Below are 27,934 nucleotides of genomic sequence, written 5' to 3'. Positions count from 1 at the left end.
GGCGGCGGCCGCTGTCCGCTGCGCCGCCCCTGGGCCGGCTCAGACGCGGTGAGTCAGGCGCCCAGAACGCGGACCAGGGCGCACTCCGGCCCGGCCGCCGCGCCACGCGCTGGAGTCCGGCGCCGCACTGCCAGGACCGGCCACGCGCCGCGCACCGAGCCGTCGGGGGTCTGCGGGGGACGCGCCTGGCCCGCTGGCGCGCGCCGAGGCCGCAGGTAACCAGCCTCCGGTGGGTTCGGGGTGGCTTTGGGGTCGCGCCCCTCTAGGGCGCGCCGGGGGTTCTCCCAGCAGCTGGGGAGACCTAGGCAGAGGCGTGGAGAGGCGGGGGCGTCCGTCCCTCGCGCAGGTCGCCGGCTGCAGCCTGGCACGACTGGAAAGCACCTTGCGCAAGGGGGCTCACGCGGTGTAGACTGGAAGGAGGCTCCTCCCCTTTCCTCCTGTTTCCCGGATCCCCGGCGCCGGGGCCAGTTGCGAGTGTGAGCTGAGCGCAGGGAAGCAGGGGCCGGCGGGGAGCGCACGTCCCGCGGCGCACGACTGCCCCCCCCCACCCCCCCGCCTGCCTGGACGCGGTGAGTGCACTTTGGAGGCGGGGGACCCGGCTGCCGCGTTCCCGTGCAGGCCCGGAACGGAGAGCAGTAGGGGGTGAGAGACAGGAGTTTGGTCCTGAATGGAAGCCGCTGTGGCTACACACGCGACGCTTCGCCGTCGTAGTGGTGGTGGGGGACTCCAGCTCTCTGGGGGCTCCCTAGCTTTGACTTTTAAGGACTTTGCTGGGAGGCTGGGATAGTGGAGACATCTGGAGTCGCCCCAAAGTCTCACATGATTGGATAGGAAGAGCATTCTTCTCTTGCTGGGCACGGCTGAGTCGCCAAATACCCGGCAGCGGATCATCCAGACTCCCTGCCAATCTCCAGGCGGGATGGAATCTTCTGTTCTGTTGGGAGGTGGGCGTTTGGCGAGGCTTCCTGCTGTGTACTGTGCCCCACCACCCATTATCTTAGACCAGATGGCTGGATTGCTAAACCGGCTTCTCTTGAGCCATCCGCCCCTGGGCATGGGTCTGGCCATCCCCCTTGAGACCTGCGAGTTCTGGGAGCTGTATCTGCTGTCACATCACCCATCTGAGAAGTCACTTCGGGAGCCTTCCATCCTTCCAGCCAGGGGGCCCCTGCGCTCTGTTTTAACTTCTGTTTTTTTTCCCAGTCGATTCTAGTTCATTCTACAAACAGAAACCGCAACTAAACAGCCTGGTGAAACCCAAGTCAGATGTCCCCTCCCCACGCCCCCACCCTATTCCACCCAAGAAATTCTTTTCCTAGCACGGCAGGTGCCTAGAATGTGACTCAGTCTCCCTCAGAGATGTGCCAGGGGCCGCCTTGAGTTTGTAGATGTTGTCCCAGTGATAACAGCTATCAAAGAAGCCCTCCTGCTCTGTCTGTCCCCAGTTTTAGAGTCTTTGAAAGCTTGGTGTGGAGGAAGCCGGGGGAATAGGCAGCCACATCCCAGTTGCAGGTCAGAAAGGAGGCTGTCCCAGAACTTGCAAAAAGGCTGACCCAGTCCTGCTCCTTCGTGCGTGGAAAGCAAAGCAGCCTGCACCTTGTGCGTGTGAACCAGCCTCAAGCCCGCCCCGCGAGAGCGAGGTGCTGTTACTGGTTCCACTTCTCAGATGCGGTCACACAGAGGTTAAGAGACTGGCCCGGCCTCCAGCAGGTGGTCACTGGATGTGTGTGTGTGTGTGTGTGTGAGGTATGAGCGCTCGCCTTGGGACAGTCAACAGAGCCTTTTCTGTGGGACACCCAACATGCAATGGAGGCATCAGAAAACAACCGTCCAGTCTGATGGTGGTGGCACTGGGTTGCATGGGTCATTTTGTCGAATGACATTTCCCTGGAAGGCGGACAGCGGGGGCAAGCGCGGCCCTGCTTCCTGGTGCTTGGTGGTGCATGGCTTTGGCAGCATGGGACTCGTGTGTTCAACACTGGCCCTGAAATACCTTTTCAGAGAGAAAGAGAGAGAGAGAGAGAGAGAGAGAGAGAGGGAGGCTCTAGGGCTTGGGTCCATAGCACTTGCTTAGTTAAGCAGACGCTATGCAGTCTTTCGGGAGCCCACTGGTTAAGCATGGGACGTGCTGTGTCAGAGTTCTCTGAGGTCCTTGTATCTCTTCAGCTTTGAGTGTTCTGTGTTCCCTCTGCGGTCCCTTCCTTTCCTCACCCATAGATTCCCTGCCCCCCCCAGGGTGGCCCCTCATTTATTTTTAAAAAATGGAAATAGAGTTTTGGCTGACATGAGGGGACTTCAGAAAGTTTGTAGAAAAAAAATGGAATTAAAAGCGAAGTTAATTTGGGGGCTGGTGTTGTGGTGTAGCGGGTTGTGCGGGCCGCCTATGACACCGGTTCGAGTCCCAGTTGCTGCACTTCTGATCCAGCTCTCTGCTCATGGCCTGGGAAAGCAGCGGAGCATGGCCCAAGTGCTTGGGCCCCTGCACCCATGTGGGAGATCTGGGTGAAGCTCCTGGTTCCTGGTTTCGGCCTGGCCCAGCTCTGGCTTTTGTGGTCATTTGGGGAATGAACCAGTGAATGGAAGATCTCTCTCTCTCTCTCTCTCTCTCTCTTGTTCTCTCTCTTTTTCCCTGTAACTGCCTTTCAAATAAATCAATTTTTTTTTTTTGACAGGCAGAGTGGATAGCGAAAGAGAGACAGAGAGAAAGGTCTTCCTTTTTGCCGTTGGTTCACCCTCCAATGGCCGCTGCGGCCGGCGCATCTCGCTGATCCGAAGCCAGGAGCCAGGTGCTTCTCCTGGTCTCCCATGCGGGTGCAGGGCCCAAGCACTTGGGCCATCCTCCACTGCCTTCCTGGGCCATAGCAGAGAGCTGGCCTGGAAGAGGGGCAACCGGGATAGAATCCGGCGCCCCAACCGGGACTAGAATCCGGTGTGCCGGCGCTGCAAGGCATATTAGGCTGTTAAGCCACGGCGCTGGCCGAATAAATCAATCTTTTAAAAAAGATTTTAAAAACTAAGTTTATTTTGGGGCAAAGAAGATTTTGAAATACATGTACTTTTTTTTTTCATCATAGAGTCTTTGCCATAAACTTTAGAAAAACCCCTTGCATAGTCACATTTGTTTCTGCCTGCATCTTTCTTGTGGTAGATTTGGGTTTCTGGGTCTCTTTCTGCTGCTGTAGCCTCCAGGGAGCTGTCTGGATGTTAAGTGAACCTCCTGGAACCCTCGAGATGTGTACTTCATACAGTGAAAGAATTCTGATCCCAGGAGGGGACAGCTGGAGCAATGGGTAAATGCATTGTCCCTGGCAGAAATGGGATTTGCGCTCTATGTCTCCTTCCAGGGAGCTGTATTTTTTTTTTTTTTTTAAAGATTTATTTGAAAGGCAGAGTTACAGAAAGAGAGAGGGAGACAGAGAGTTGATCTTCCATTTGCTGGTTCTCTCCCCAATTGGCTGCAACAGCCAGAGCCGAACTGACCTGAAGCCAGGAGCCAGAAACTCCACCCGGGTCTCCCACATGAGTGCAGGGGCCCAGGCACTTGGGCCATCTTCTACTTTTTCCCAGACACACTAGCAGGGAACTGGATCAGAAGTGGAGCAGCAAGGACTCAAACCAGGGTGCTTATGGGATGCCGGCACCGTAGGAGGCAGTTTTACCCGCTGTGCCATAGTGCTGGCCCCGGGTAAGTGGCTTTTATACGTCATTTGTGTCGGGATTTTTTCCCGAGACCTGACCTAGCATCCTCCTGTATGCTGCTTCCTTACTTTTTGGCTCTCAGAGCCTTGATTGGTCGCATTTGTTCCCGAGTTCTTTTTCTTTCAAGCTGCAGGAAGGGTGGCACTTTGGGGAGCAGCCGGGGTGGGCAAGGGTGGAAGCCATGAGGAGCAGGGAGCCCCAGTTCTGCAAAGATTCCTGAGTGGCTTTTGATTGGGGTTCACGTTCAGTAGAGCTCCTAACTCGGGAGCAGCAGGTGCATTCTCCACGTCTCAGGTTTCTGCTTTTGCAAAACGAGCTGGGCGAAAGGTTATCTGAGGTCTCTCTGCACTCTTCGCTGTCTCTGTACTTGAATTCATGCGTGCTGTGTTGACACAGAGCCCTTGCTTTATAAAACAGACTTACAGACGCCAGTTCCCCGTGGGTCTCTCCACTAAGTCTTGGTGTTTTCTCGGTTCCCCAGCAAGTGCACCAGTAATGGAGTTCATGAGCACTGGAAGTGACGATAAAGAAGAACTCGACTTACTGATCAAACATTTAAACATGTCCGACGTCATAGACATTATGGAAAATCTTTACAGGAGCGAAGAGCCGCCGGTTTACGAACCCAGCCTCATGACCGTGTGTCCGGACAGCAATCAGAACGAGGAGCCGGCGGACTCACTGCTGTCCTCAGTCAGATATGGAACCGTGGAGGACTTGCTTGCTTTTGCAAACCACATATCCAACTCGGCAAAGCGTTTTTACGGACGGCGCCCCCAGGAGGCTGGCATTCTACTAAATATGGTAGGTTGTTTTTTGCTCAGGCGCGTGCCGTGTGCCGTGTGCTTAGCTTTTACAACAGCAGAGTGAGGTTGAAATTGGTGGAGATTGGCTGTGGGGTCTGATTTCCAACAGGTGCATGGGCATGTTCAAGATGCAAAAAAAAAAAAAAAAAAAAAAAAGGCTTCATTAAAATTTCCACTTAAGTAGCAGTGCTATCAACAGGTTAATTAGGAAGAATGTGTCTGAAGGTAACAATGTATAGACCTGCCCATGATGTATGCGGAAGAGAAAGGCTTAATGAGCGTCCCTAGGCTGGGAGGAGGGGGAGTAAATGTTTTGTCTCCACTTAACCATGCTGAAGAAGTTCAGTTCTTGGCAAAAATCTGCTCGCTCTGTAATTGGCAAAGGCCACATGACAGATGATGTTTTGGCTTACTCATTCCAGGTATGCAAATAATCTCAAATATCTGGGGCTCGCTTTGTTGCTGCAGGAGATTAGGTGATGTGTCAGGGTGTGCCCTCAGTGGGTCAGAGGTGAATGGCAGGTGCAGGCTCAAGCCATCCTGATGGTGGACAAAGGACAGCGGCTGAAGAAGGTGGTAACTTGGGCTTCTGGGTGGAAGGGACTCCCTCTCTTCTGGAGTGCCTGCATGGCAAGTGGCACACCCTGGCAGACACTGAGGGCTGGACACAGGGCTTGGTTGCATTGTTTTTGCACCTTTCACTGAGGGCCAGTCAGCAGACTACTTCAGCTTAGCTGTGTCGGGAACGGTTTTGCCAGAAGCCGGTTGCCTTAGGTTTTTGCCCACTCCTACAATGCTTCCTTTGGTCTGGAGAGACCATGCTGTTTAATAATGCGTGAGGTGTTTTTGCGTTCAGAATCTTAACTTCCTAGAATAAACGGGAAGCATAATTGGAGCCCGGAGCAACCCCTACTTTTTCTCAGCTAAAGTAAAGCCAGAAAATTCTTAAAAGAGCAGTGCTTTATGCATTTCTCTGTTTATTAACAGTATTTGTGAGAAGGAGAGCAGGCAGAGCCGATGTGATTCTTGCTGGGAAGTGTGTAGGGAATTAGGTGTGTGTGGTCCATCCCCAGCTCATTGAACTGATGAGAAATGACCTTTAACCCTTTACTGAGACAAATCCAGGAAAACTGAAAGGAACACTTAGGAATTGCTGCTTGAAGCTTTTTTTTTTTAATGTAGATTTATTATTATTATTTTTCTCCTCTACTAAAAAGGCAGAGGGAGACACGGAGAGAAAATTCTCTTTTTTTTTTTTTTAAGATTTACCCATTTATTTGAAAGGCAGGATTACAGAGGGGCAGAGAGAGAGAGAGAGAGAGAGAGAGAGGTCTTCCACCTGCTGGTTCACCCCACAAGATGACCACAATGGCTAGAGCTATGCTGATCCGAAGCCAGGATTCAGGAGCTTCTTCTGGGTCTCCCACATGGGTGCAGGGGCCTAAGGACTTGGGCCATCTTCTACTGCTTTCCCAGGCCATAGCAGAGAGCTGGACCAGAAGAGGAGCAGCCAGGACTAGAACCGGTGCCCATATGGGATGCCGGCACTGCAGGTAGGGGCTTTACCCACCACACCACAGCACCGGCCTGGAGAGTTATCTTCTATTTGCGGGCTCACTCCCAACTGTTAACAACAGCTGGCACTGGGCCAGGCCAAAGCCAGGAGCTCCATCCAGGTCTCCCACGTGGGCGGGCAGGGGCCCAAGTACTTGACCCAGCAGCTGCTGCCTCCCAGGGTGCACATTAGCAGGAAGCTGGGTGGGAAGTGGGGCAGCTGGGACTCAAACTGGCACTTGGATCTAGGATGGGGGACGTCCCAATCAGCGGCTTACGCTGCGACCGTGTTATCAGCCCAGAGTAAGGGTCCCGTGTCGCCACCCCTACCTCAAAGGCATGCTCTGCAAATAAACACACCCATGTTCAGGAGAAAAATTGAACACAGGACGTAGCAGAAAGGTAGGGATCGTGAAAGCTTTCAAACTATTTTCATTTTAAAAATGACCAAGAAGCACTGGTGCCTTGGTGCAGCAGGTTAATCCTCTGCCTGCAGCGCCGGCATCCCGTATGGGCTCCAGTTCTAGTCCTGGCTGCTCCTCTTCCGATCCAGCTCTCTGCTGTGGCCTGGGAAAGCAGTGGAAGATGGCCCAAGTCCTTAGGCCCCTGCACCCGCATGGGAAACCCAGAAGAAGCTCCTGGCTCCTGGCTTCGGATCGGTGCAGCTCCGGCCATTGCGGCCAATTAGGGAGTAAACCAGTGGATGGAAGACCTTTGTCTCTGTCTCTCCCTCTCACTGTCTATAACTCTACCTCTCAAATAAATAAATAAAATCTTTTTTTAAAAAATGACCAAGATTATAAACTATAAGACTACCTCAAAGAGTTCATGGAGAATTAAAGATATGTTTCTTTTGATGCAAAAAAAAAAGCCTGAAATCCAAGCATACTTTTTTTTTTTCCTGTAATACATGTTTCCCATGAACTCTTTGAAAGTTCTCATCTATTAAAGTAAGAAGACAAAAAATCAGCATGGATAAGAAGAGGGCATGGTGGCAGGTGCTTGGCCAGGTGGTTGGGGACACCCAGGGGCTGGGGCAGTGCCTGCCTCTGGCTCCTGTCTCCAGCATCCTGCCAGTGTAGACCCTGCCAGTGCAGCAGCGAGGGCTCAAGTAGTTGGGGTCCCTGCCACTCATGGATGGTCCCTGCATGGATGGAGTTCCCAGCTCCTGGCTTCCGCTTGACACCCGCGCTGGCTGTTGTGGGCACTTGTGGAGTGAACCAGTGGGTGGGAGGTCTCTCTGCTTCTCATGTGAGTTTGTAAAAACAACCACAGGAGGGTACCCCCGGCCTCACTAGGGATTGACTACTGATGGCCCTGGGGGTCGACGTTCAAGGTCAGATCTGGCCCTGCAACCTGCAGCTCTGAGCTCCGTGGAGAAGGCTGTGGCTCTTGGGACTGCCCTCTGAGCTCAGCCTGTCTGAGATAGGCTTCGTCCTCTATCCTTGCTCCCTCCTCCAGGCTGTCCTCCTGGGACCTGTCCTGCGATCGAGACCTTTCCCTTCTCGTCACCCTCTGCCCCCTACTGCCCTGTCACCACTGTTCTGGGCTTCGTTTGCTGCCCTTGTCTCTCTGCTTTGGGAAATGCTAGCTGCTTAGCGACCACACAGAGACAAGGAGTCCAAGGTCAAATTCGGCTCTAAAATACATCTGCTTAGGGATGAAGGACCCTGAATCCCATGTTCACCTGCATGTTTGCTAGATGTAGCTGGGGCATCCTCTGGTGCTTTGCCAGGTGCTAGAGCTACAGTGCTGAGCAGGTGCAGTGCCCCTGGGAGCTTGGTGCCCGTGCAGGTGCACGAGCAGGCAGTCACAGCACCTTGTGCTACTTGCCAGTGCAACTCGGGCCTCTCTGGGACTTCGCACCCAGCCATGAGTTGGGAGTGAGGGAGCACACCAGTGCAGAAGGCAGGATGTGCAAGCTCAGGTCTACAGCGTGGAGCTGGAGTCGGCCAGACGACTGAGGGGGGAGGGTCCCAGATAAAGACAGCAGCATGTGCAAAGGCCCCGGGGCAGTGCTGGTGGGGATCATTAAGTCTCAGTGTGTCCAGGCAGCAACAGCCACAGCGCTGGCAGAGGTGATTAGACAGAGCGGCAGTTTCTGTGTGTCTGGGTGTGAGTGTGCTCTGTCTCCCTAAAGATAACACTGGCTGAAGATTCCACAGGCAAACCAGCAAGGCCTGGGGGGAAGACGTTAAAAGCAGGCGAGTGTAGGATGGGTGCGTGTCAGAACACTGCAGGTTGTTTGTGATGGAGGCCGACTCACGCCTCGATCTGGGTTCCAGGTCCTCGCCTTGCTGGGAGGTGGGCGGTGCAGGCAGTTTCGGGGCACAGGTGCATCCACGCACAGACTTGGTGTGGTGGTGGGGGAGATGCCGCACGCGGTTCCTCGGGGCTTGGTGGCAGAGTCAGGCTCCTCGGGGCTGGAAAACCCCTGGAAGAGAAGTGAGTCCAGCCCCCTGGCTGACGCGTGACTCACCCCGTCATCATCCCTGGTCATTGGAGGAGGGTTTTGTTCTGGGCTTGGAAATCTGACGAGGTGCTCATCATGTTCGTTGGAACATTCTTCCTTAGGTAGGATTAAAATCCCTCTCTGATTCCCTTGGTCCCGGTGCTACCTTCTGCCTTAACAAAGGTAAGATGAGAAGTGGCATGGACTCTGGGGGTGTGAGCAGCTCTGAAATGCATTTGCTGTGACCCCCACGCCCCACCTTGCGCCTCACCTTACTCATCAGGAAAATGGGTGACATCTTAGCATTTACCCGTCGGGCTGTTGGTTGGGATAGATAATGAACGCGTGTGAAGTGCGCACACACAGTGAGCGCCGGTACCATGGGAATCAGATACCATGTTTACAGTACCTGCACTTGAAGTTGGTTTAGGCACATTGAGGAACTGGCAGTGACCATCAGCGTGGAGATGTCCACTAAGATGGCCGGGTGGAGCCCCTGGGTGGAAGCAGAGAAGACAGCCCCATTGCAAATCCAGTTAGGGGAGGTCTGGGGCGGGGGAAAAACAGACTTTGCAGGAGTGTTAAGTAATTGGGCCCTGTGCAGTGTGTGTCCAGCGTCCAGGTAGCTCGGGAGGTGGCTGGGGCAGGGAGTATGGGACGTGTGGGGAGGGTTGGAGGGACTTGGCGAGAGGGCCGGGTGTGCTTGGTGCCATGTAGATGGGAACTCTTCATCGTAGGGCTGTGAGCCCAGCTCTGTCTTCCGCAGGGTCAGAGCCAGGGCTCGGCACTGTGGCTCTGGGATCAGAGACAGCTGCGTCCCAATCCCGTCTCTGACACTGACCGCCAGGTGACTGCAACCCTGGCCATCCACGTCCACATCTGTGAAATGGGTGTATGGGTAGCCCTAACCCCAGAGGATTGCTGGAGACGCCCCTGGGGTCGTGTGTCAGAGCCCTGAGGCCCCGGTGGTCGCCGTGGGGCATAAGGAAGATGTTCACAAAGCTGAGTCGCACATGCACAGAACAGGTGATGGACAGGTGTGGTGAGGGTGGTGCTGTCCTCGCCGTGGGCTCCACGTGCTGCCCAGAGAGCCTGCAGCACCCAGAGGTGACGCTGGCAAATTCGACTTTGACCTTGCACCGCAGCATCAAGCCCTCAGTAAACAGTCAGTTGTCAATTACAGTGCCTGGCTGTGTTCCCGATGCCAGCTCCCAGCTTGTGCACACCCTGGGAGGCTCAAGTACTTGGGCCCCCGTCTCCCACGTGAAAGAGAGGGAGACGCCAGATGGAGCTCCTGGCTTCGGCCTGGCCCATCCCTGGCTATGGGTGGCATTTAGGGTGTGAACCAGTGATGATGGGAGCTCTTTCCCTCTCTGTCTCTCTTTTAAATAACTAGAAATAAATTTTAAAAATTTAGAAACATTTACACTTTAAATGGAGTGACTTTTCCTTCCCGAGGATAGAGTTTGTTGTTTTCTGACAGGGCACGGATCTGTGTGTGAGGTGCACAGCTAAAATTAGCAGTAATAGGGGCTGAATGAGTGACGCTTACGGTCCCGGGGCCTTAGTCCCCTGGCAACGCCCAGGATCTGCGGATGAGTCGGTGCCCATTCTTTTCCCGTGTGTAGATTTGGGAATTCATCATATTCCCCTCCAACTTCTCATGTGCTTGAAATAACTGAATGTCCCAAGAAAGTTTCATATTTCTTCAATCCGTAGTCTGAACCCAGCTAATTTAGGAGAAACTGATTAAAAAAAATTTACTTCTTTATTTAAAAGGCAGAGTGACATAGAGAGAGGGGGAGAGAGAGAGAGAGAAATCTTCCATCCACTGGTTCATTCACCAAATGGCTACAACAGCTGGGTCTAGGTCAGGCTGAAGCCAGGAGCCAGGAGCTTCTTCCAGGTCTCCCACATGGGTGCAGGAGCCCAAGGACTTGGGCCATCCCAGGCGCATTAGCAGGGAGCTGGATTGGAAGCGGAGCAGCCAGGACTTGAACCTGCACTCATGTGAGATGCCAGCAGCTTAGGCATCGCCTTAACCCTCTACGCCACAGCACCTGCTTCTGCTTGTTTAAAAGAACACTGCAGACATTTCTTAGGCATGGGTTCCAGGCCCTAGTTGCTGTGGATTCTCACACGAATATGTTTTTATTTTAGTTATAATTATTTTGCCTCTAAGTTTCTTCTGTAAAAATTGAGATGTGCAGATGCTCTGCATTTTATGACGGGGCCATGTCCTAAAGGCCCATTGTAACTGGAGCATATCTCAAGGCAAAAACACATTCAGTCCACCAGACCTACTGGACATCAGAGCTTGGCCACACGCACACAGTAGGCGTGCTCTGTGTCTCTGTAGGACCGTGGAAGCCAATGGGGGTTGCACTTGCTGCCACCACCCAGGAAAAGAGCCCAGCCCACGAATCAAAGCACAGCTGGTGCTGAAGCCCGTGGCTTCTGCACCATCGTAAGTAGGAGAAATCCTTGTGTCGAGCCATCGGTAAGCCAGAGACTCCCTGTACACTTTATTGGCAGTGAAATGCACAGATCTGCAGTGTGCAGGTGGATGAGTTTGGACAAACGCGCCTGCTCTGGGAACCCACAATGCTTTTTTAGTTTCCAAGCCCACTTGCTTGGAGACCTTTAGTTCTAGACGTTTCTTCTTGGAGGTCAGGGGTCACTGATCTCCATCGCTCGTGACCGTATCTTGAGCAGGAAACGTGGGGCTTGGCACCCAGTATGCGTGCGAACAGTAAGAAGTGAGTAAGTGGATGAGGAGTAATGCTGCCCTCACGTCATGTCTGTGGCATTGGCAGCTCGTAAGTCTGGCCTGACACATTGCCGTCCCAAACCCTCCGTGATCACCAGTTAATTTCCATGCTGTTTCTGTGCGCACTGTGGAGTAGTAACAGTCATGCCAGCAAACAGGTTCGCGTACTCAGACAGGGGCGCGTCCATGCACAGGCACGGTTTGTGGTTCTGCAATCTTTATTCTAAGCCGTTTGATGAGTCATGCTGCTTTACATAAACAATGCGTTGGAGGCTCTGTTTGGCAACTCATTGCTCACTGGGCCTGACCGGGGATATGTGTCTGTTTCATGCTTTCTCTGTCTTGCTCAAGTTCTAAATATAGTCTGCATAGCGAGGCTGGCTTGCTGCCCCGTGAACTGCAAACACCATCCAGCGCCTCCAGCTTATCTCCGGCCGGCCGCTTATCTACAGCAAGGCCCGCTCCGCCCGAAGTCCTCACTCCTGCCCCTCCTTCTGTCCCAGGTCATCACCCCCCAGAATGGCCGGTACCAGATCGACTCTGACGTGCTCCTCGTCCCCTGGAAGCTGACTTACAGGAACATCGGCTCTGATTTCATTCCTCGCGGGGCCTTCGGCAAAGTGTACCTCGCCCAGGATATCAAGACGAAGAAGAGAATGGCGTGTAAACTGGTGCGTGCTTTCTCAGCGGCAGCTCCCCGGGCGCGTTTGCCTTTCTGGCTTCAGCGGGTTCATTTGCAGGCATTGGAAGTTCCTACCCTTTGAGGGGATCCTGCTTTCCAAGGGTGCTGTGCCCCAGCACATTTTTTTTTAAGGATTTATTTGTTTATTTGAAAGTCAAAGGGGGAGACACACACACACACAGAGAGAGAGAGAGACAGAGAGAGACAGAGAGAGATCTTCCATCTATTAGTTCACTTCCTAGATGGCCACAATGACCAGGGCTGAGCCAGGCCAAACCCAGGAGCCAGGAGCTTCATCCGGGTCTCCCATGTGGGTGCAGGGGCCATCTTCCACTGTTTGTCCTAAGCACGTTACCAGGGGGCTGGATCGGAAGTGGAGCAGCCGGGACTCCAACCTGCTCTCACATGGGATGATGGCATCGCCAGGTGATGGCTTTACCGGCTGTGCCCTGAGATACATTTGTGTTTCTGGATTTCCTAGGGGGACATTCAGCGCTCAGATCTCTGCTTTGGTGTGCTGTGGAGTTATATTTGGTTAGAGGAAAGCGCCCCAGCTTGGATGACGTCTTTGCCTTTGAGTGGAGGGGGGCCGAGGCTCGGTGTTCATTCACACCTGCACCCCAAGAGCAGCTTCATTCTTCCTCCCCTTTAGGGAGGGGGCCTGGGCAGAGGAGCAGAAGCTGGGGTAACAGAAAGCTTCTCGGGACTGCGGATTGGAAGGGCTGAGTCGAAAATCAGCAGTGACTAAGAACTCACCTCTCCTGATTAGACAGTAGCACCTGGGGTGCTGCCGCATTGCAGCTCTTGGGCAGCTCACCCCCACTCCCGTGCTGGGTGCTCACGCACCCTGTGACCCAACAGTTCCAGTTCTGTAGGTACACTTGGCAGGGTGTGGCCTGTGCGCTCATGCTCACCGCAAGCTGAAAGCTGGGCGCTAGGCTGTTCAGGTCGACACTGTTGACTGGGTGTCCCAAGCTGGAAACTTCCCAGGTGTTTATACAGTGGAACACTGGGCGGCAACAAGAATCCACCTGTGACAGCCATAATATCCGTGAATCTCAGGACCGTGGTGCTGAACCAGACCCAAAAGCAGATCTGCTTGGTGACATTCCATTTATATAAGAGAAATAGGAAAGACAGGTTGGGAGAGACTGGACTTCTAACGAAGAATTAATTGAAGTATACTCACTTTTCAGTTACAAAAAATAGCATAAAGGAGTGGACGTTTGGCCAAGGTGTTAAGGCACAGCCAGGACACCCATGTCCCCTATCAGAGTGCCTGGGTTCCATTCCCAGGGCCAGCTCCACACTCCAGCTTCTCGCTTATGGAGACCCTGGGAAGCAGTGGGGATGGCTCAAGTCATTGGGTTCTTGCCCCCCACGCCCGTGACCTGGATCGAGTTCCCAGCTCCCAGCCAGCCCTGGCTGTCGCGGGCATTTGGAAAATGAACCGGGAAACTCACCGGCTCTCTCTCTCTCTCTCTGTACTGCTCAAATGATTTTAAAGATAATAATGATTGCTGAATGTTACGTCCCAGTCCTTGTTATCGTCATTCAATGAGCATAGCACTTTGGCAGGGTATCTGTCACCAAAGGGAAAACGTAGAAGACTTGTAGCCAGCGGGTTGAAGCTTGCGTTGAGAGGGTTCGTGTTTAAGTTGCGCTGAGAAAGGTCTGCAGATTTTTCAAGGTGTTAGAACTGCTGAGTCGTTTCTCAGCAAGTCACAAAAAGCATGGGAAAGTAGTTGTGTGGGTGGTTTTCCTTACAGTACTAACATTTAATTTTGAAAGTGTCCTTGTCTTCAGACTGAAAAACACAGAGATGATCAAAAACCCCCCAAAAGCCTCAAAAGAAGTGTTACCTGAAGCATAAAATCCCTGTGCTCTGAGCTGATTGCTCTTGGTGGGATCTTAGTATGTCCTTCATGGGAACATCTGTGCAGATAGGAATGGACAGTCTAAACATTTCAAATAAATGGGAAATTAAGGTTCGCACTTTGGCATCTCACTACCTTTTTAGCTAGCACTGTGTTTCGGAGACAGGTCCAAAGCTGCTTATACCAAAAGAGCTGCTTTCTTGCTGATAGATAGGAAGCAAACATGGTTTCACCCGGAGAAGACTTGAGGGCACGTGTGGGCTTCTGGTTGGTGGGTTGACCTATATCCAACGCGTGGTTGAGAATCTCACTGGCGCTTTTGTGTTCCAGATCCCCGTGGATCAGTTTAAGCCGTCCGACGTGGAGATCCAGGCGTGCTTCCGGCACGAGAATATCGCCGAGTTGTACGGCGCCGTCCTGTGGGATGAGACCGTGCACCTGTTCATGGAGGCCGGTGAGGGAGGCTCCGTCCTGGAAAAGCTCGAGAGCTGTGGCCCCATGCGAGAGTTCGAAATTATCTGGGTGACCAAGCACGTTCTCAAGGGGCTGGATTTCCTGCACTCGAAGAGGGTGATTCACCACGATATCAAACGTGAGTCTCTTCTGGGGGTCTCCATTCAGCTCAGAGAGCCTCAGTGGGGCAGGGGCAGGTGCCTGCCCCCTGTAGCTCCCCAGCAGCATGGAGGAAGGCTTCTCCTGCCTTCTCTGCACCCCTGAGCCAGTGCTCAGAACACTTGGGCTGCCTGAGTCACCAAGAAAGGCTGGTCTCATCGCAGCCATCTGTCGGAAGGTTCTAGCCATGCACCTGTTAGCCTGTGCCTGGGCCTGTTAACAAGGCTTGTAACTTGGTGGTTCACTTACACACACACACACACACACATAATGTCATGTATTTTTTTTTTAAGGTTTATTTTATTTATTCGAAAGGCTGAGTGACAGAGAGGGAGAGACAGACACAAAGAGCTTCCACCTGTTGGTTTATTCCCCAAGTGGCTGCAATGGTCAGACTGTGGCAGGCCAAAGCCAGGAGCCCTGAGCTCCCATCTGGGCCCCCCATGTGGGTGTAGGGGCCCAAGCACTTGGGTCATCTCGGCTGCTTTCTCAGGTGCGGTAGCTGGGAGCTGGATCAGACGTGGAGCAGCTGGGACTTGAACTAGGACTCCCGTGTAGGATGCTGGTGCTGCAAGTGGTGGTTTAACCCACCGTGCTGTGATGCCAGCCCCTCAGCCATTTGGGAAGCATAGGGCTTTTCAGTTTCACACAGTGGTTGGATAAGCAGCTGTCAATCAAGACTTCACTAAGGGTGGGCTGTAAGGAGGAGATGCCCACTCTCAGCCTTCTTCCATACCCAGAGCTAAATTGGATGCATACAACTTTTGCTGGGGAAAACGATGTGTGTCTGGGGAGGGCATTTGGCACCAGGGTGAAGTCTGCTTGGGACACCTGCATCCCAAGTCATGTCAAAGTCCCAGGATTTGAGTCCCAGTTCTGCTTCCGGTCCAGCTTCCTGCTAATGTGGAGGTAGCAGAGGGTGATGCAGCTGGCTGGGTCTCTGCCACCCAGTGGGAGACCTAGATGGAGTTCCTGGCTCCCAGCTTCAGCCTGGCCCAGTCCTGGCTGTTGTGGGCAGCTGGGGAGTGAACCAGTGGATGGGAGACCTCTCTCTCTCCCTCTGCCTCTCTACCTTTCAAATAAGTAAGTCATTTTTTTTTTTCTAAAGTGGGCATTTTACTGTAGCGGAGTGGCTTGAGAGCAGTAGCATGCCTATGCCTGAGAATTTAAAACAGAAGCTTTTTGAGAACCCTGAAAGGCTACAATCATTTTTAACCCCTTTGGCTTAATCATTTTTTAAAAAAGATTTATTTGTTTATTTAAGAGGCAGAGTTACAGATAGGGAGAGGGGGAGGGAGAGAGAGAGAGAGAGAGAGAGAGAGAGAGAGAGGTCTTCCATCCACTGGTTCACTCCCCAACTGGCCACAACGGCCAGAGTTGTGCCGATCCTAAGCCAGGAGCCAGGAGCTTCCTCCAGGTTTCCCATGCAGGTGCAGGGGCCCAAGGACTTGGGTCATCTTCTACTGCCTTCCCAGAGAGCTGGATCGGAAATGGAACAGCCGGGACATGAACCAGTGCCCAAACAGGATTCTGGCACTGTAGGTGGAAGCTTAGCCCGCTCAGCCACAGTACCAACCCCTGGCTGAACTCTTAACAGATCACCTAAATTCTCAGCCAAATACATCCTCCTATTTGGAATACAGAATATTTCAACCGGTGCCGATTTGGGACTCGTCATTTGGATAACTTGTGTGCATTTTATATTTGGGTATGTAGATGACCTCGGATAAAAAATTTCTCTCTCATTGCAGCCAGCAACATTGTTTTCATGTCCACAAAAGCCGTTCTGGTGGATTTTGGCCTCAGTGTCCAAATGACCGAAGACATCTATTTCCCTAAGGATCTTCGGGGGACAGAGGTAAAATGACATCCATGTGAAAGTGGCGAGTATCTGATTAAGAGTTAAAAAAAAAAGAAAGATAAATATTCTAGAATTACCATGGGATAAGAATAGCAAAAGAAGAGGGTGGAAACGTTTATTAAATCATTTTTATCTTTCGAACAAATTTAATGACCAAGCACTAAGGTTAGTGCTTTGTTTTTTCTTTTTTTCATTTTTCCCATGTTCTTTATAACAAATGGCAATGGTGGCAGTATCGTGTGTGTTGTGATCTGTTTAACTCAGCCCTTGGCATGGTGTTTGTGAAGCTTCCCCGATCCAAAAAAGGCAGAATGTGAAATGCTCCAAGCTTTGAGATGTTTTGGACCTCCTGTCGGGGCCCTGGAGGCTTTGGGTTTCAGGTGGGGCTTTTAGCTGTGAAGGCTGGGATGCCATGTGCGGAGTGCCTGGGTATGCTGTGTGTCTCTGCTCCGGACTCCAGGTAGCTGGGTTCTTGCCCCTGACATGGGGGAAACAACTGAGCTTCTGGCTGTGGGCCGTGGCCCAGCCCAGCACCTGGGGGGTGAACCAGCAGGTGGAGCAATGATGGCATCCCTGTTGTTCGCGTCCCATTGGGCCCGTGCCATCCGCTCGTCACAGCTGCCCTGTTGTTGTCATCGGCCAGTATTGTCGCGGAAGGCAGACACTGCTGTTGTTACTGTTCTCATTTTACAAAAAGAGAAACACACTTGAAGGGATTCAAATAAAATGCCCAAAGTTACTCAACTGCCGACCCATCCCAGACGTGAGCCCTGTTTCTAAGCCTTCACTCCCACTCCTAAGTGGCTTTTTTTTTTTTTTTTTTGACAGGCAGAGTAGACAGTGAGAGAGAGACAGAGAGAAAGGTCTTCCTTTGCCCTTGGTTTGCCCTCCAATGGCTGCTGCAGCTGGCGCGCTGCGGCCGGCGCATCGCGCTGATCTGAAGCCAGGAGTCAGGTGCTTCTCCTGGTCTCCCATGGGGTGCAGGGCCCAAGCACTTGGGCCATCCTCCACTGCACTCCCTGGCCACAGCAGAGAGCTGGCCTGGAAGAGGGGCAACCGGAACAGGATCTGGCACCCCAACCGGGACTAGAACCCGGTGTGCCGGCGCTGCAAGGCGGAGGATTAGCCTAGTGAGCCGCGGCGCCCACCTTCCTAAGTGGCTTTTAAATACGACTGATATGGTATTAAAATATACTACTGACTGAGCTGATACCACAAGGGTTGGCTCCCATGGCCCTCTGAATTATCAAGGTCGTTTATATTTATCGAGACTGATTCAAAAGGCCTATCTTTTTAAAATTCTTCTTTCATTTAAAAATCCTTTTTAAATTTTTTAAATTGAAACATTTAAAAAAAACTTAAAAATCTTTTTAATTTCAAAAGGCTTCTCTTTAAATCCATGAGATTCTGTAATAAACCCGAAGTAGTGAACACAAATCTCACAGGAAGAGAAAACAGTTAACATACTTATTAACTCGTCTGTGAAGCAAAAACCAAAACCAAACAAACAAAATCCAAAAATCCTTCCCTGCATCCCTCTGAGCTGTGCGGTCCCGGGCGTAGCAATGATGGATTTTGCCTTGCGCTCACACTGGGAGGGCAAATGGCTGGTTCCTGTGGCAAATGAATACTGAGCACATGGCCACTGAGTGCTGTGGCCTCCCATGGGCTTCTGTGCACCTGCGTCGTTAATGGATTCACAGGGAGTCCCCAGTAGGTTCTGGGAAGGAGAATGGGTGTCGCTCGCTGGGGACCCCTGGCCACTGCCCCAGGAAGCTGCCCCGCCCCCTTTCCTTTCCTCCTCTCTGCTGCAGGTGTCAGAGAGAGAGGGTGACCAGGTCCAGCGTGGCTCTCAGCCCGATGAGGACCCTCAGTCCAGCCAATGTGTGTTGCCCTGAACTGAATTGCAGTGGGATTTAAAAAAAAAAGGTTTGGTTTCTGGACCCGAAATCTCTCGCAGCAGAGCAGAGAATCGAGCGAGCCCTGATGCTTACGACATGTTTTCTGTGGGAGGCGTTTCGTCATGTCTTGGCAACAGTCCGGAGAGCAGCTTTAGGGTGTTCTACCCCCTTTTCCTGGAGCCACTTTGAGAGACAGACTATTTATGGTCTGCGAGATGGAAAATCCTTCCCTCTTCCTGGCAGAGGGGCCAGCACAAGCATTTTGCAATGCTGTAGACAGACATGTGTCCTGGAATCTCAGCAGAGTGTTTGCCTAGGAAATCCTAGCATGTGTGCCCCTGGGTAATGTTTGCAGCAAGCAATTGTCAGCAAATGCAAACTGCTTTTTTATGAAGTGGCTTTTTTTAATGGTGTTTGTGGTTATAAACTCTCTTCTTCCCACCCTGCATTTGCGCTCTGTGTGGTGACTCAGGTGTGGAAGGTGAGCAACTTACTCCTGAGAACTTTGAGCAATCTCACCTTTGCACTTCTTATGGAAAGAGACAGAATCAGATAGAATCAGGCAAAGTCAGCCCTCACATTTGCATCCCAGTCAAACCTGACCATGTGGCTTCTGCATACATAGCCAGCTCACCTGTTGGTCCAGCTCCTAATCTCTCAAAGCAGCTGTGTTTGGAGCGTGACATTGTAGCCATGCAATACAGATACAGCATTCATCTAACATCTTGTTTGATTTTCTGGTGTTTCGGCACAGGGTACCAAGGGAAAATAAACAGAATCTGTCGATATGCGGTTAGCATGATTGTGCTAACTCGGCTCTCTTTTTAAAGTTCTTGTTCTGAATCTGTTTAGTTTTGTTCGTGTACAACATCACACTTGCACATACACACAAAGATCGACCCATGGTCTCTTCCCCTTCAAAAAGTTCACCGAAAAAGGGAATTAAAAGAGAAGTTTATTCTGGTGCAAATCAATTTGGAGAGGTCATGCAGATTTTTTTTTCATGATATGCATTTTCTGTGGACGTTTTGAGGGTGTCTCGTGTGCACGGATTTTAGATGTTTGTTTAAAGCATGGTCTGCTGACTTTTATCTCTGTGCATGTTGTGAAGTCCCTGTGCATGCTGGGAAGGCAGGGGCCTGACCCCAGCGCTGGGGGTACCTTGCTGCAAGTGCCCATGCCCCAGGGTGCAGGGTGGAGAACATCCGGTCAGGCCCAGCCAGCCAGCCTGGAGAGCTTAAACTTCACACTGGGCTGCTCGATGCTCTGACTCCCTTAGCTCTTGTAGTGCTTGACAAAGCAGGAGGTCTGAGCCGTGAAGCTCTGTAGCACCCGGATCACCAGGCTAGACCCGATGCTGCTGTGCACCTGCGCACAGGTGCTGGGGCCCCACCCACAGTAAGCACTGTGCCTAGTGCGATGCTGAATATGGGGAGGAGGGAGGAGACAGCAGCTGCTCACAGGGACTGATACCTGCTGCATTTCTGTCTTCCTGTAGCTGCTTCTGAGCATGGCCAGAACACCAAAGCATGAAATCTGCCCTCTTGCATTTTTCAGTGTGGCACACAACCGTTGGCTCTGGGTTCTGTGTTGTGCATTTATTTGCTTTCTCTCTGCGGTGATCTTTAGTAAGAAAGCCCTATCAAGGTCCAAGTTCAGTGTCTTTGCTGCTGCAGGGCTGGTTGCAGAACAGGGAACCCACTGTAGCCTGGGCACAGAGAGCAAAGGGGAAGCCAGTCCGGAAGTGGGTTGTAGGAAGGGGCTGAGCAGCTGAGCTGGGGAAACAAGGAGATTTCCCCAGCTTTTGTAAACTGGCTCTTTACTTAGTTACTCAGCCCCGAATTCCGGGAACTCCCACTCCTTTCCCTGGGTTTGCATGAGGGCAGCAAAAACTGTTACCAGGCGAACGAACTCCAGGTGGGCTCTCCTTCAACTGAAATGCCCCAGAGCACAAGTGTTTGGCTTTTGAAATTTTTTTTTTTGGTTTGTTTTCAGATTTGGGGACATTTGCATATGCATGAGAGAGCTTAGGGAAGATCTGTGCACCTGGAGTTCATTTGCATTTGACCCCTTCTGTCGTAGGCTGAAGGTGATTTGATGCAATATTTTCAAGGTACCTGCATTTTTGACTGGGACCTGCCCCATGAAGTCAAGGGAATCTTTTTTTAAAATTTTTTTAAACATTTTATTTAGTTATTTGAGAGTTAGAGTTATAGATAGAGAGAGGGAGAGGCAGAGATAAAGGTCTTCCATCTGCTGGTTCACTCCCCAGATGGCCAAAATGGCCAGGGCTGCGCCGATGCAAAGCCAGGAGCCAGGTGCTTCTTCTGGGTCACCTACATGGGTGCAGGGGCCCAAGGCCTTGGGCCATCTTCTGCTGCTTTCTCAGGCCATGGCAGAGAGCTGAATTGGAAGTGGCGCAGCCGGGACTCGAACCTGTGCCCACATGGGATGCGTATGCCACAGGTGGAGGCTTAGCCTACTATGCCACAGAGCTGGCCCTGTCAAGTGAATCTTGCAGTTGGGGTGTCACACGTCAGCACTCACAAAGCTTTGAATTTTGGAGCATTTCATGTTTTGAATGTTAGGGTTAGGGATGTTCAACCTTTACCCGTTGTTAGAATATTAACCCCTACATGAAGGTTCTTCAGAAATTTCAAGATGGAATTAAAAGATCAGTCTATGCAGCAGGTGTTTGTGGTGCATCTGGTTTGAGCTGTGTCCTGTATTGCGGTGTGGGTTCAAGTCTTGGAACCTCCACTTCCCATCCAGCTCCCTGCTGATGTGCCTGGGAAAGCCGCAGAGGATGGCTCAAATACCTGGGTTCCTGCCACCCATGTGGAAGACCCGGGTGAGCTCCTGGCTCCTGGTGAAATCGGAGAAGACCCTCTAAAATCTACAATAAAATATGGTCCTTTAAAGTTCCCCAGAAGTGCTATCTGGGGTGCCACATGTGCTACTGGAATTTGGGGTGCCATACGATTTCACCACGGGCTTATTATTAAATCCCCAATATTAATAAACCCAAGAGGGTTCTTGCCTAATATTTAGAGAAGAATTCTAAATACCGGCACAGATAAACGAGGCAGCATGGTACATTTTAAGCTTTTATTTAGTGAGAAAGATGCATAGGAGAGTGAGAGCTTTATTTAAGAGAGGGAGGTGAATAGGGGTTCATACCAAGCACCAGGAACCAGCCACATGGATGAGCATCTAGGCCAGGAATGCTGGAGCACATGGCCCGAAGGCCATGTGCCCCAATGAGGTCACACAGGGGTGTGGTGAAGGCATGGTCTTCCAGTTCACCAGTCTAATCAATTTTAGCCTGTATGCCTGCCTACTTCACCGGCATTGGCCTGACCTGGTGCCAACGGTTGCTAGCATTTGGGGGGAGGGATAAACCAGTCAGTGGAAGATCTTTGCTCTCTCTCTGTGTCTGTCTGTCTCTGCCTTTCAAATAAATAATCTTTTTTATTAGTAAAAGATTTATTTTGGTGCAAAAAGTTTTTGAAATACACACACACACACACACACACAGCCTTCTAAGAGATCATGAAAATGCATATTATGAAAAAATCAATATTTTTTCACCAAAACAAGCTTTTAATGTTATTTTCATGAACTTTTTGAAGTCCCTGTGTGTGTGTGTATGTGCGAGCCAGCCAATGAATGATCTGTACTTAGACCACTGGTCCCCAGTGCTTGTTCTATTTTATGTATGTTTCTTAATTTATAAATGAACCCTTAGAGAAGTTGTTTAACCAACTTGCCCTACTTACTGAGCATCCACGCACGAATAGAACTTCTGCGTGGTTTGCATGTAATATTTAAGTCCCTGGGCCACAGGGGAGCTAGAATAAGAGGTACCTCATAGAAGTGACTGAGTCGCATCACTTTTGCCCCAGTTCTCTTTATTCTTGTAAGTTTTTCCTTTCCAAGCAAGACTGCTGCCCCTTTTGTCACTGCACATAATGAGAGCTTTGGCAAGTAAGTGACTCATAGGTGAAGAAGTCATACTATTTGCAGTGTCATTCTGTTTTTAAAAATTTATTTATTTGAAAGTCGGAGTTAGAGAGGAGAGGGAGGGAGGGAGGGAGAGAGTGAGAGAGTGAGAGAGAGAGATCGATCGATCGATCTTGCATCTGCTGGTTCACTCCCCAGATGGCTGCAATGACCAGGGCTGGGCCAGGCCAAAGCCAGGAGCCAGGAGCTTTGTGCTACTTTCCCAGGTGCATTAGAAGGGAGCTGGATCGGGAGTGGAGCAGTTGGGACTCAAACCAGCTCCCATATGGGATACCAGTGCTGCAGGTGGTGGCTTTACCTGCCAAGCCACAGAGCCAGACCCTACAGTGTCATTTAAATACAAGGGGTATTGGTGTTTCCCTAACTACTAGCCCATGGGTTTTATGGAACTCTGATGAGCGGGAATCTCGGGTGGGTTGTGGTTCCGGGTCCTTGGCTGCCTGCCCAGCCTCGTGTCCAGGCTGTGCCTCTCTGGCAGGCTGCAGAATGAGGGAGTACACCGATGGCTTCCTCCTGTAGCCCACACGGTGGATGGGCTAGGATCTGCAGCCTGGTTAGGGACCCCGAGAGGCAGGCACCCCCGCGATTCCGGTCTGATGTCACCATTTTCCTTTCCAGATTTACATGAGCCCGGAGGTGATCCTTTGCAGAGGCCACTCCACCAAGGCGGACATCTACAGCCTGGGCGCCACGCTTATCCACATGCAGACGGGCACACCACCCTGGGTGAAGCGCTACCCCCGCTCGGCCTACCCCTCCTACCTCTACATAGTAAGTGGGGCTCAGCCCGGCTGGGCGGGCAGGGGCCATCTACCTCCTGCAACAGCCACACCTGCCTATGTGAGGCTGGACCCCTGAGAGGAGGCGGCAGGTTCTTCCTACCCGGGAGGAAGCTCCATTGCAGAGAAGACAGCCTGGCTGTTTGCACGGGAACTTGGGGAGGTGGGTTTTGGGCCCAAGTGAGGTGCTAGCCCATCCTATGTGGAAGTGTGAAATGCTACATCGAGGGGTGTCCGAGGAGTGTACATCTTTCAGCTAAGGAGTGTACATGTTCACTGAGCTCTCGAGTGGTCATATAGAGGGGTGGGCGTTTGGCACAGCGGCACGTGTCAGAGTGCCTGGGATGGAGGCCTGGCTCTGCTTCCAATTCCAGCTAAGTGCACGCCCTCAAGGGCAGCAGTGGTGGCACAAGGACTTGGGTCTTTGCCACCCATGTGGGAGACTCGATGGAGTGTTCCAGGTTCCTGGCTTCAGCCTGGCCCAGCCCTGGTCATGTGGCCATTTAGACTCGGATGGAGTGTTCCAGGTTCCTGGCTTCAGCCTGGCCCAGCCCTGGTCATGTGGCCATTTAGACTCGGATGGAGTGTTCCAGGTTCCTGGCTTCAGCCTGGCCCAGCCCTGGTCATGTGGCCATTTAGACTCGGATGGAGTGTTCCAGGTTCCTGGCTTCAGCCTGGCCCAGCCCTGGTCATGTGGCCATTTAGACTCGGATGGAGTGTTCCAGGTTCCTGGCTTCAGCCTGGCCCAGCCCTGGTCATGTGGCCATTTAGACTCGGATGGAGTGTTCCAGGTTCCTGGCTTCAGCCTGGCCCAGCCCTGGTCATGTGGCCATTTAGACTCGGATGGAGTGTTCCAGGTTCCTGGCTTCAGCCTGGCCCAGCCCTGGTCATGTGGCCATTTAGACTCGGATGGAGTGTTCCAGGTTCCTGGCTTCAGCCTGGCCCAGCCCTGGTCATGTGGCCATTTAGACTCGGATGGAGTGTTCCAGGTTCCTGGCTTCAGCCTGGCCCAGCCCTGGTCATGTGGCCATTTAGACTCGGATGGAGTGTTCCAGGTTCCTGGCTTCAGCCTGGCCCAGCCCTGGTCATGTGGCCATTTAGACTCGGATGGAGTGTTCCAGGTTCCTGGCTTCAGCCTGGCCCAGCCCTGGTCATGTGGCCATTTAGACTCGGATGGAGTGTTCCAGGTTCCTGGCTTCAGCCTGGCCCAGCCCTGGTCATGTGGCCATTTAGACTCGGATGGAGTGTTCCAGGTTCCTGGCTTCAGCCTGGCCCAGCCCTGGTCATGTGGCCATTTAGACTCGGATGGAGTGTTCCAGGTTCCTGGCTTCAGCCTGGCCCAGCCCTGGTCATGTGGCCATTTAGACTCGGATGGAGTGTTCCAGGTTCCTGGCTTCAGCCTGGCCCAGCCCTGGTCATGTGGCCATTTAGACTCGGATGGAGTGTTCCAGGTTCCTGGCTTCAGCCTGGCCCAGCCCTGGTCATGTGGCCATTTAGACTCGGATGGAGTGTTCCAGGTTCCTGGCTTCAGCCTGGCCCAGCCCTGGTCATGTGGCCATTTAGACTCGGATGGAGTGTTCCAGGTTCCTGGCTTCAGCCTGGCCCAGCCCTGGTCATGTGGCCATTTAGACTCGGATGGAGTGTTCCAGGTTCCTGGCTTCAGCCTGGCCCAGCCCTGGTCATGTGGCCATTTAGACTCGGATGGAGTGTTCCAGGTTCCTGGCTTCAGCCTGGCCCAGCCCTGGTCATGTGGCCATTTAGACTCGGATGGAGTGTTCCAGGTTCCTGGCTTCAGCCTGGCCCAGCCCTGGTCATGTGGCCATTTAGGGAATGAACCAGCAAATGGAAGAGCTCCCTCTCTCTCTCTCTGTAACTCTGCCTTTCAAATAAAGAAATCTTTAAATATATATCACTTCCCGGCCTTTTGGCTAAGATCATGTGTAAAATATATATAATCATATTATTATATATGACTATTATAAAGTTATATTACATATTTCCTATTTTATAGTTATATACTTTATGTGTAATATATGTTATATATAAAAATGTAGAATATATCTGATTACTGATCTTATATGTAAAATACAATAATATAAGGTTATTAATATATGACAGTGTATTACCACATATTCATATTATAATATTTCTGTGTGTTCAATATGTCAGATATATCAATACACTTTATATAATAATGAGTGGAAAAGCCACTGGTGCCCGTGACAGCCTTCCCCCTGGGGAAGACTCTGTGGATCCAGGAATAGACTTCCCCTGTGGGCCACTGATGTGAACTGCCTGTCCCTGTTCCGAGTTTAAAGACGAAGCTAACTCAGTGTCCTTAGGAGGTTAAAGGGGTGCTTATTTAACAAGGTTATGCACAGGCTACGTCAAAGAATTCATGCAAAACATAAATGTATTTTGGTGTAATGCATTTTGAAATTCTTGAAAAAAATATATTAAATATTTTATTTTATTTGAAAGGAAGAGTTGCAGAGAGAAAGGGAGAGACAGAGAGAGAGAGGTCTTCCATCTGCTGGTTCACTCCTCAGATGGCTGCAACAGCTAGAGCTGGGCCAAGCTGAAGCCAGGAGCCTGGAACTCTATCCAGGTCTCCCATGTGGGTGCAGGAGCCCAAGCACTTGGGCCATCCTTCTCTGCTTTCCCAGGTGCATTAGCAGGGAGCTGGATTAGAAGTGGAGCAGCTGGGACCCGAATCCCCTGAGCCAAAGAGCCAGCCTTGGATACTTTTATTCTTAAGACCCATTTCCCATGGACTTTTCCAAGGGTCCTGGTGCTGGCTGTGGCCATGTGGTAGGAAGCCTTGGTCCCAGAGTGCATTTGGTGTCGGGGGAGGGGGCTGCGTCCATTCCCTCCCTACCCGCCCTGGATGCTAAGAGCCCTGCTCTGTGACAGATCCACAAGCAGGCGCCTCCCCTGGAAGACATCACCCAGGACTGCAGCCCGGGCCTCAGGGAGCTGATGGAAGCTGCGCTGGCCAGGAACCCGGCCCACCGCCCACATGCCGCCGACCTTCTAAAGCACGAGGCTCTGAACCCGCCCAGGGAGGACCAGCCGCGCTGTCAGAGCCTCGACTCGGCCCTGCTGGAGCGCAAGAGGCTGCTGAGCCGGAAGGAGCTGGAGCTGGCTGAGAGCATTACGGGTAGGGGACCCCTGCCGAGGTGCGGGGTTGGGGGGGCAGCGCCCTTTTCTGTACACATCAGACGGTCCCTGGAATCCAGCAGCTTCTCCAGGGCTGTGTTGTTCTTTGAGAAATTCCTGCACCCCCATAACAAAAGTTGCAACAGAGACTATAACTGGGGTTTAAGAAGGAGTCACGTGGTTTTGCTGATGCAATGGCAGTCCCCCAGGCCATCCATAAAATACCGAGCTTGAAGTCACTTTGCACTTCCTGTTCCAAACCCTGTGTGGTAGCCAAGGAGGGTGCATTCCAGGATCCGGGAGCAGGGATTCCTTTTCTCTTAAAAATTCCTAGCATTCTTCATCCATATAAGGTCCAAACTCACACATAGGTCAGGCCCCCGGGAATCCTTGTCTGCCTTGTGCGTTTTGCCCAGGGAGAATGTGCTGGGATCTGTAAGTTGTTGCTTGGGGCGTTCAGGGCTCCTGGTTGAACTCTTCCATCTGTAGCCTCGCCCGTCAACATAGCATCAAGTGACCAATCGTGCATAAAACCTGGGTCCCCTCGAGGAGGGCTCCAAGGGGGACCTGCTGTTTCTCTGACATTTCCCACGTTTGCGCTGCAGACTCTTCCTGCGTGGGGAGTACCGAGGAGTCGACGGAGATGCTCAGGAGACAGCGCTCCCTGTACATCGACCTGGGCGCCCTGGCGGGCTATTTCAACCTTGTGCGGGGCCCACCCATGCTGGAATATGGCTGACGGGTGCTGGTGTGTGCTGTCGGTCGGGACAGCAGCGGTCCCCTGGACGCTGGTGCTGCTGACCTCACATGGACAGCGCTGCCTCGTGCTGTGTGGCATCCCAGGGCCAGCGTGAGCTCCCACGGCATGGGAACGTGGTTGCCCGTGGGAGTGAACTCAGCGGACGTGTGACAGAGGCTCCTTCGCGTGGGCCGGGTCTAAAGGTTCTCATTTCTCAGGTGCTGGGACTCCAGAGTGGGAGGTGTTTGCCAAGTTCCCACAAGGATGGTGGCTGCCAACAGCGTTCCACTCACTGTGCACTTTGCTAGGAAATGTGAAAACCGCCCATCCCAGGGATAATCCTCTTTCTTACGGCTGCTGTCCTCGATTCTCACCTAACTATGAGGTCTTCCCCGGACTCAGGCTGTTGTTTGTGTATGTACCACGATAACTCTGGGTGCTTGCTTCGGCAGCACGTATACTAAAACTAAGGTAATCTCGGGGCCTTTATGGGTTGAATTAATATATTTTGGGTGAACGGGATGGCTTGAATACGGTTGCAATAAGCTCTACTAGTGTCTCCCATGTGGCTGTCTGGTGAGTTCAGAGCTACTGGACAGCCGGCCACTAGTGATGGTTTGTGTTCTGTTCCTATGGAAACACTTTGTACATGCTATGCTGAAAACATTTGAAACGTGTGACGTTTTGAATGTGGTTAGAACTGTGTAAACCACATAATTTCTGTACATCCCAAAGGATGAGATTGTGACTTCGGAGAAAATGGAAACTTTGGTAAAATTTTTGGTTGATGCTACTTTTATCCTTTTAGGACTACCTTCTCTTCTGCGTTTGTATATTAAAATGGCATACTGTGTATGTGTTATGTCAAATGCCTTTGTGGATCTTTCTTATGTATATACATAGATATAGATATATAGATATATATTTAACTTTGTAAAAGCCCATGAGCATTCCTGTTGAAGGGACATATTTACGACAGGCAAATGAAACCCAATGCTTTGGTCCAATGTGACTGCTCAA

The 27,934-nt window shown here is 51.8% G+C and overlaps 1 protein-coding gene across 4 annotated transcripts; it reads left to right on the top strand.

Moving 5' to 3' along the window:
• The first annotated feature begins 161 nt into the window (after positions 1–161).
• Positions 162–27,934, top strand: MAP3K8 (mitogen-activated protein kinase kinase kinase 8). Of its 4 annotated transcripts, XM_062211111.1 has the most exons (9): positions 2,958–3,290; positions 3,568–3,685; positions 4,181–4,503; positions 11,785–11,952; positions 14,171–14,432; positions 16,204–16,310; positions 22,856–23,008; positions 25,930–26,176; positions 26,781–27,934. In XM_062211111.1, exons 3-9 carry the CDS (start codon positions 4,195–4,197, stop codon positions 26,912–26,914), a joined length of 1,380 nt encoding a protein of 459 aa, XP_062067095.1. In that variant the 5' UTR covers positions 2,958–3,290; positions 3,568–3,685; positions 4,181–4,194; the 3' UTR covers positions 26,915–27,934. The 4 variants fall into 4 exon arrangements, with proteins under 4 accessions (XP_062067096.1, XP_062067097.1, XP_062067095.1 ...); XM_062211112.1 differs by lacking the exons at positions 2,958–3,290; positions 3,568–3,685 and adding an exon at positions 162–215; XM_062211113.1 differs by lacking the exons at positions 2,958–3,290; positions 3,568–3,685 and adding an exon at positions 354–569.

Source organism: Lepus europaeus, chromosome 14, assembly GCF_033115175.1.
Source record: "Lepus europaeus isolate LE1 chromosome 14, mLepTim1.pri, whole genome shotgun sequence".
Classification (NCBI taxonomy): domain Eukaryota; kingdom Metazoa; phylum Chordata; class Mammalia; order Lagomorpha; family Leporidae; genus Lepus; species Lepus europaeus.
Note: the sequence above shows the minus strand (reverse complement) of the source record. Positions and strands in the feature narration are given on the sequence as shown.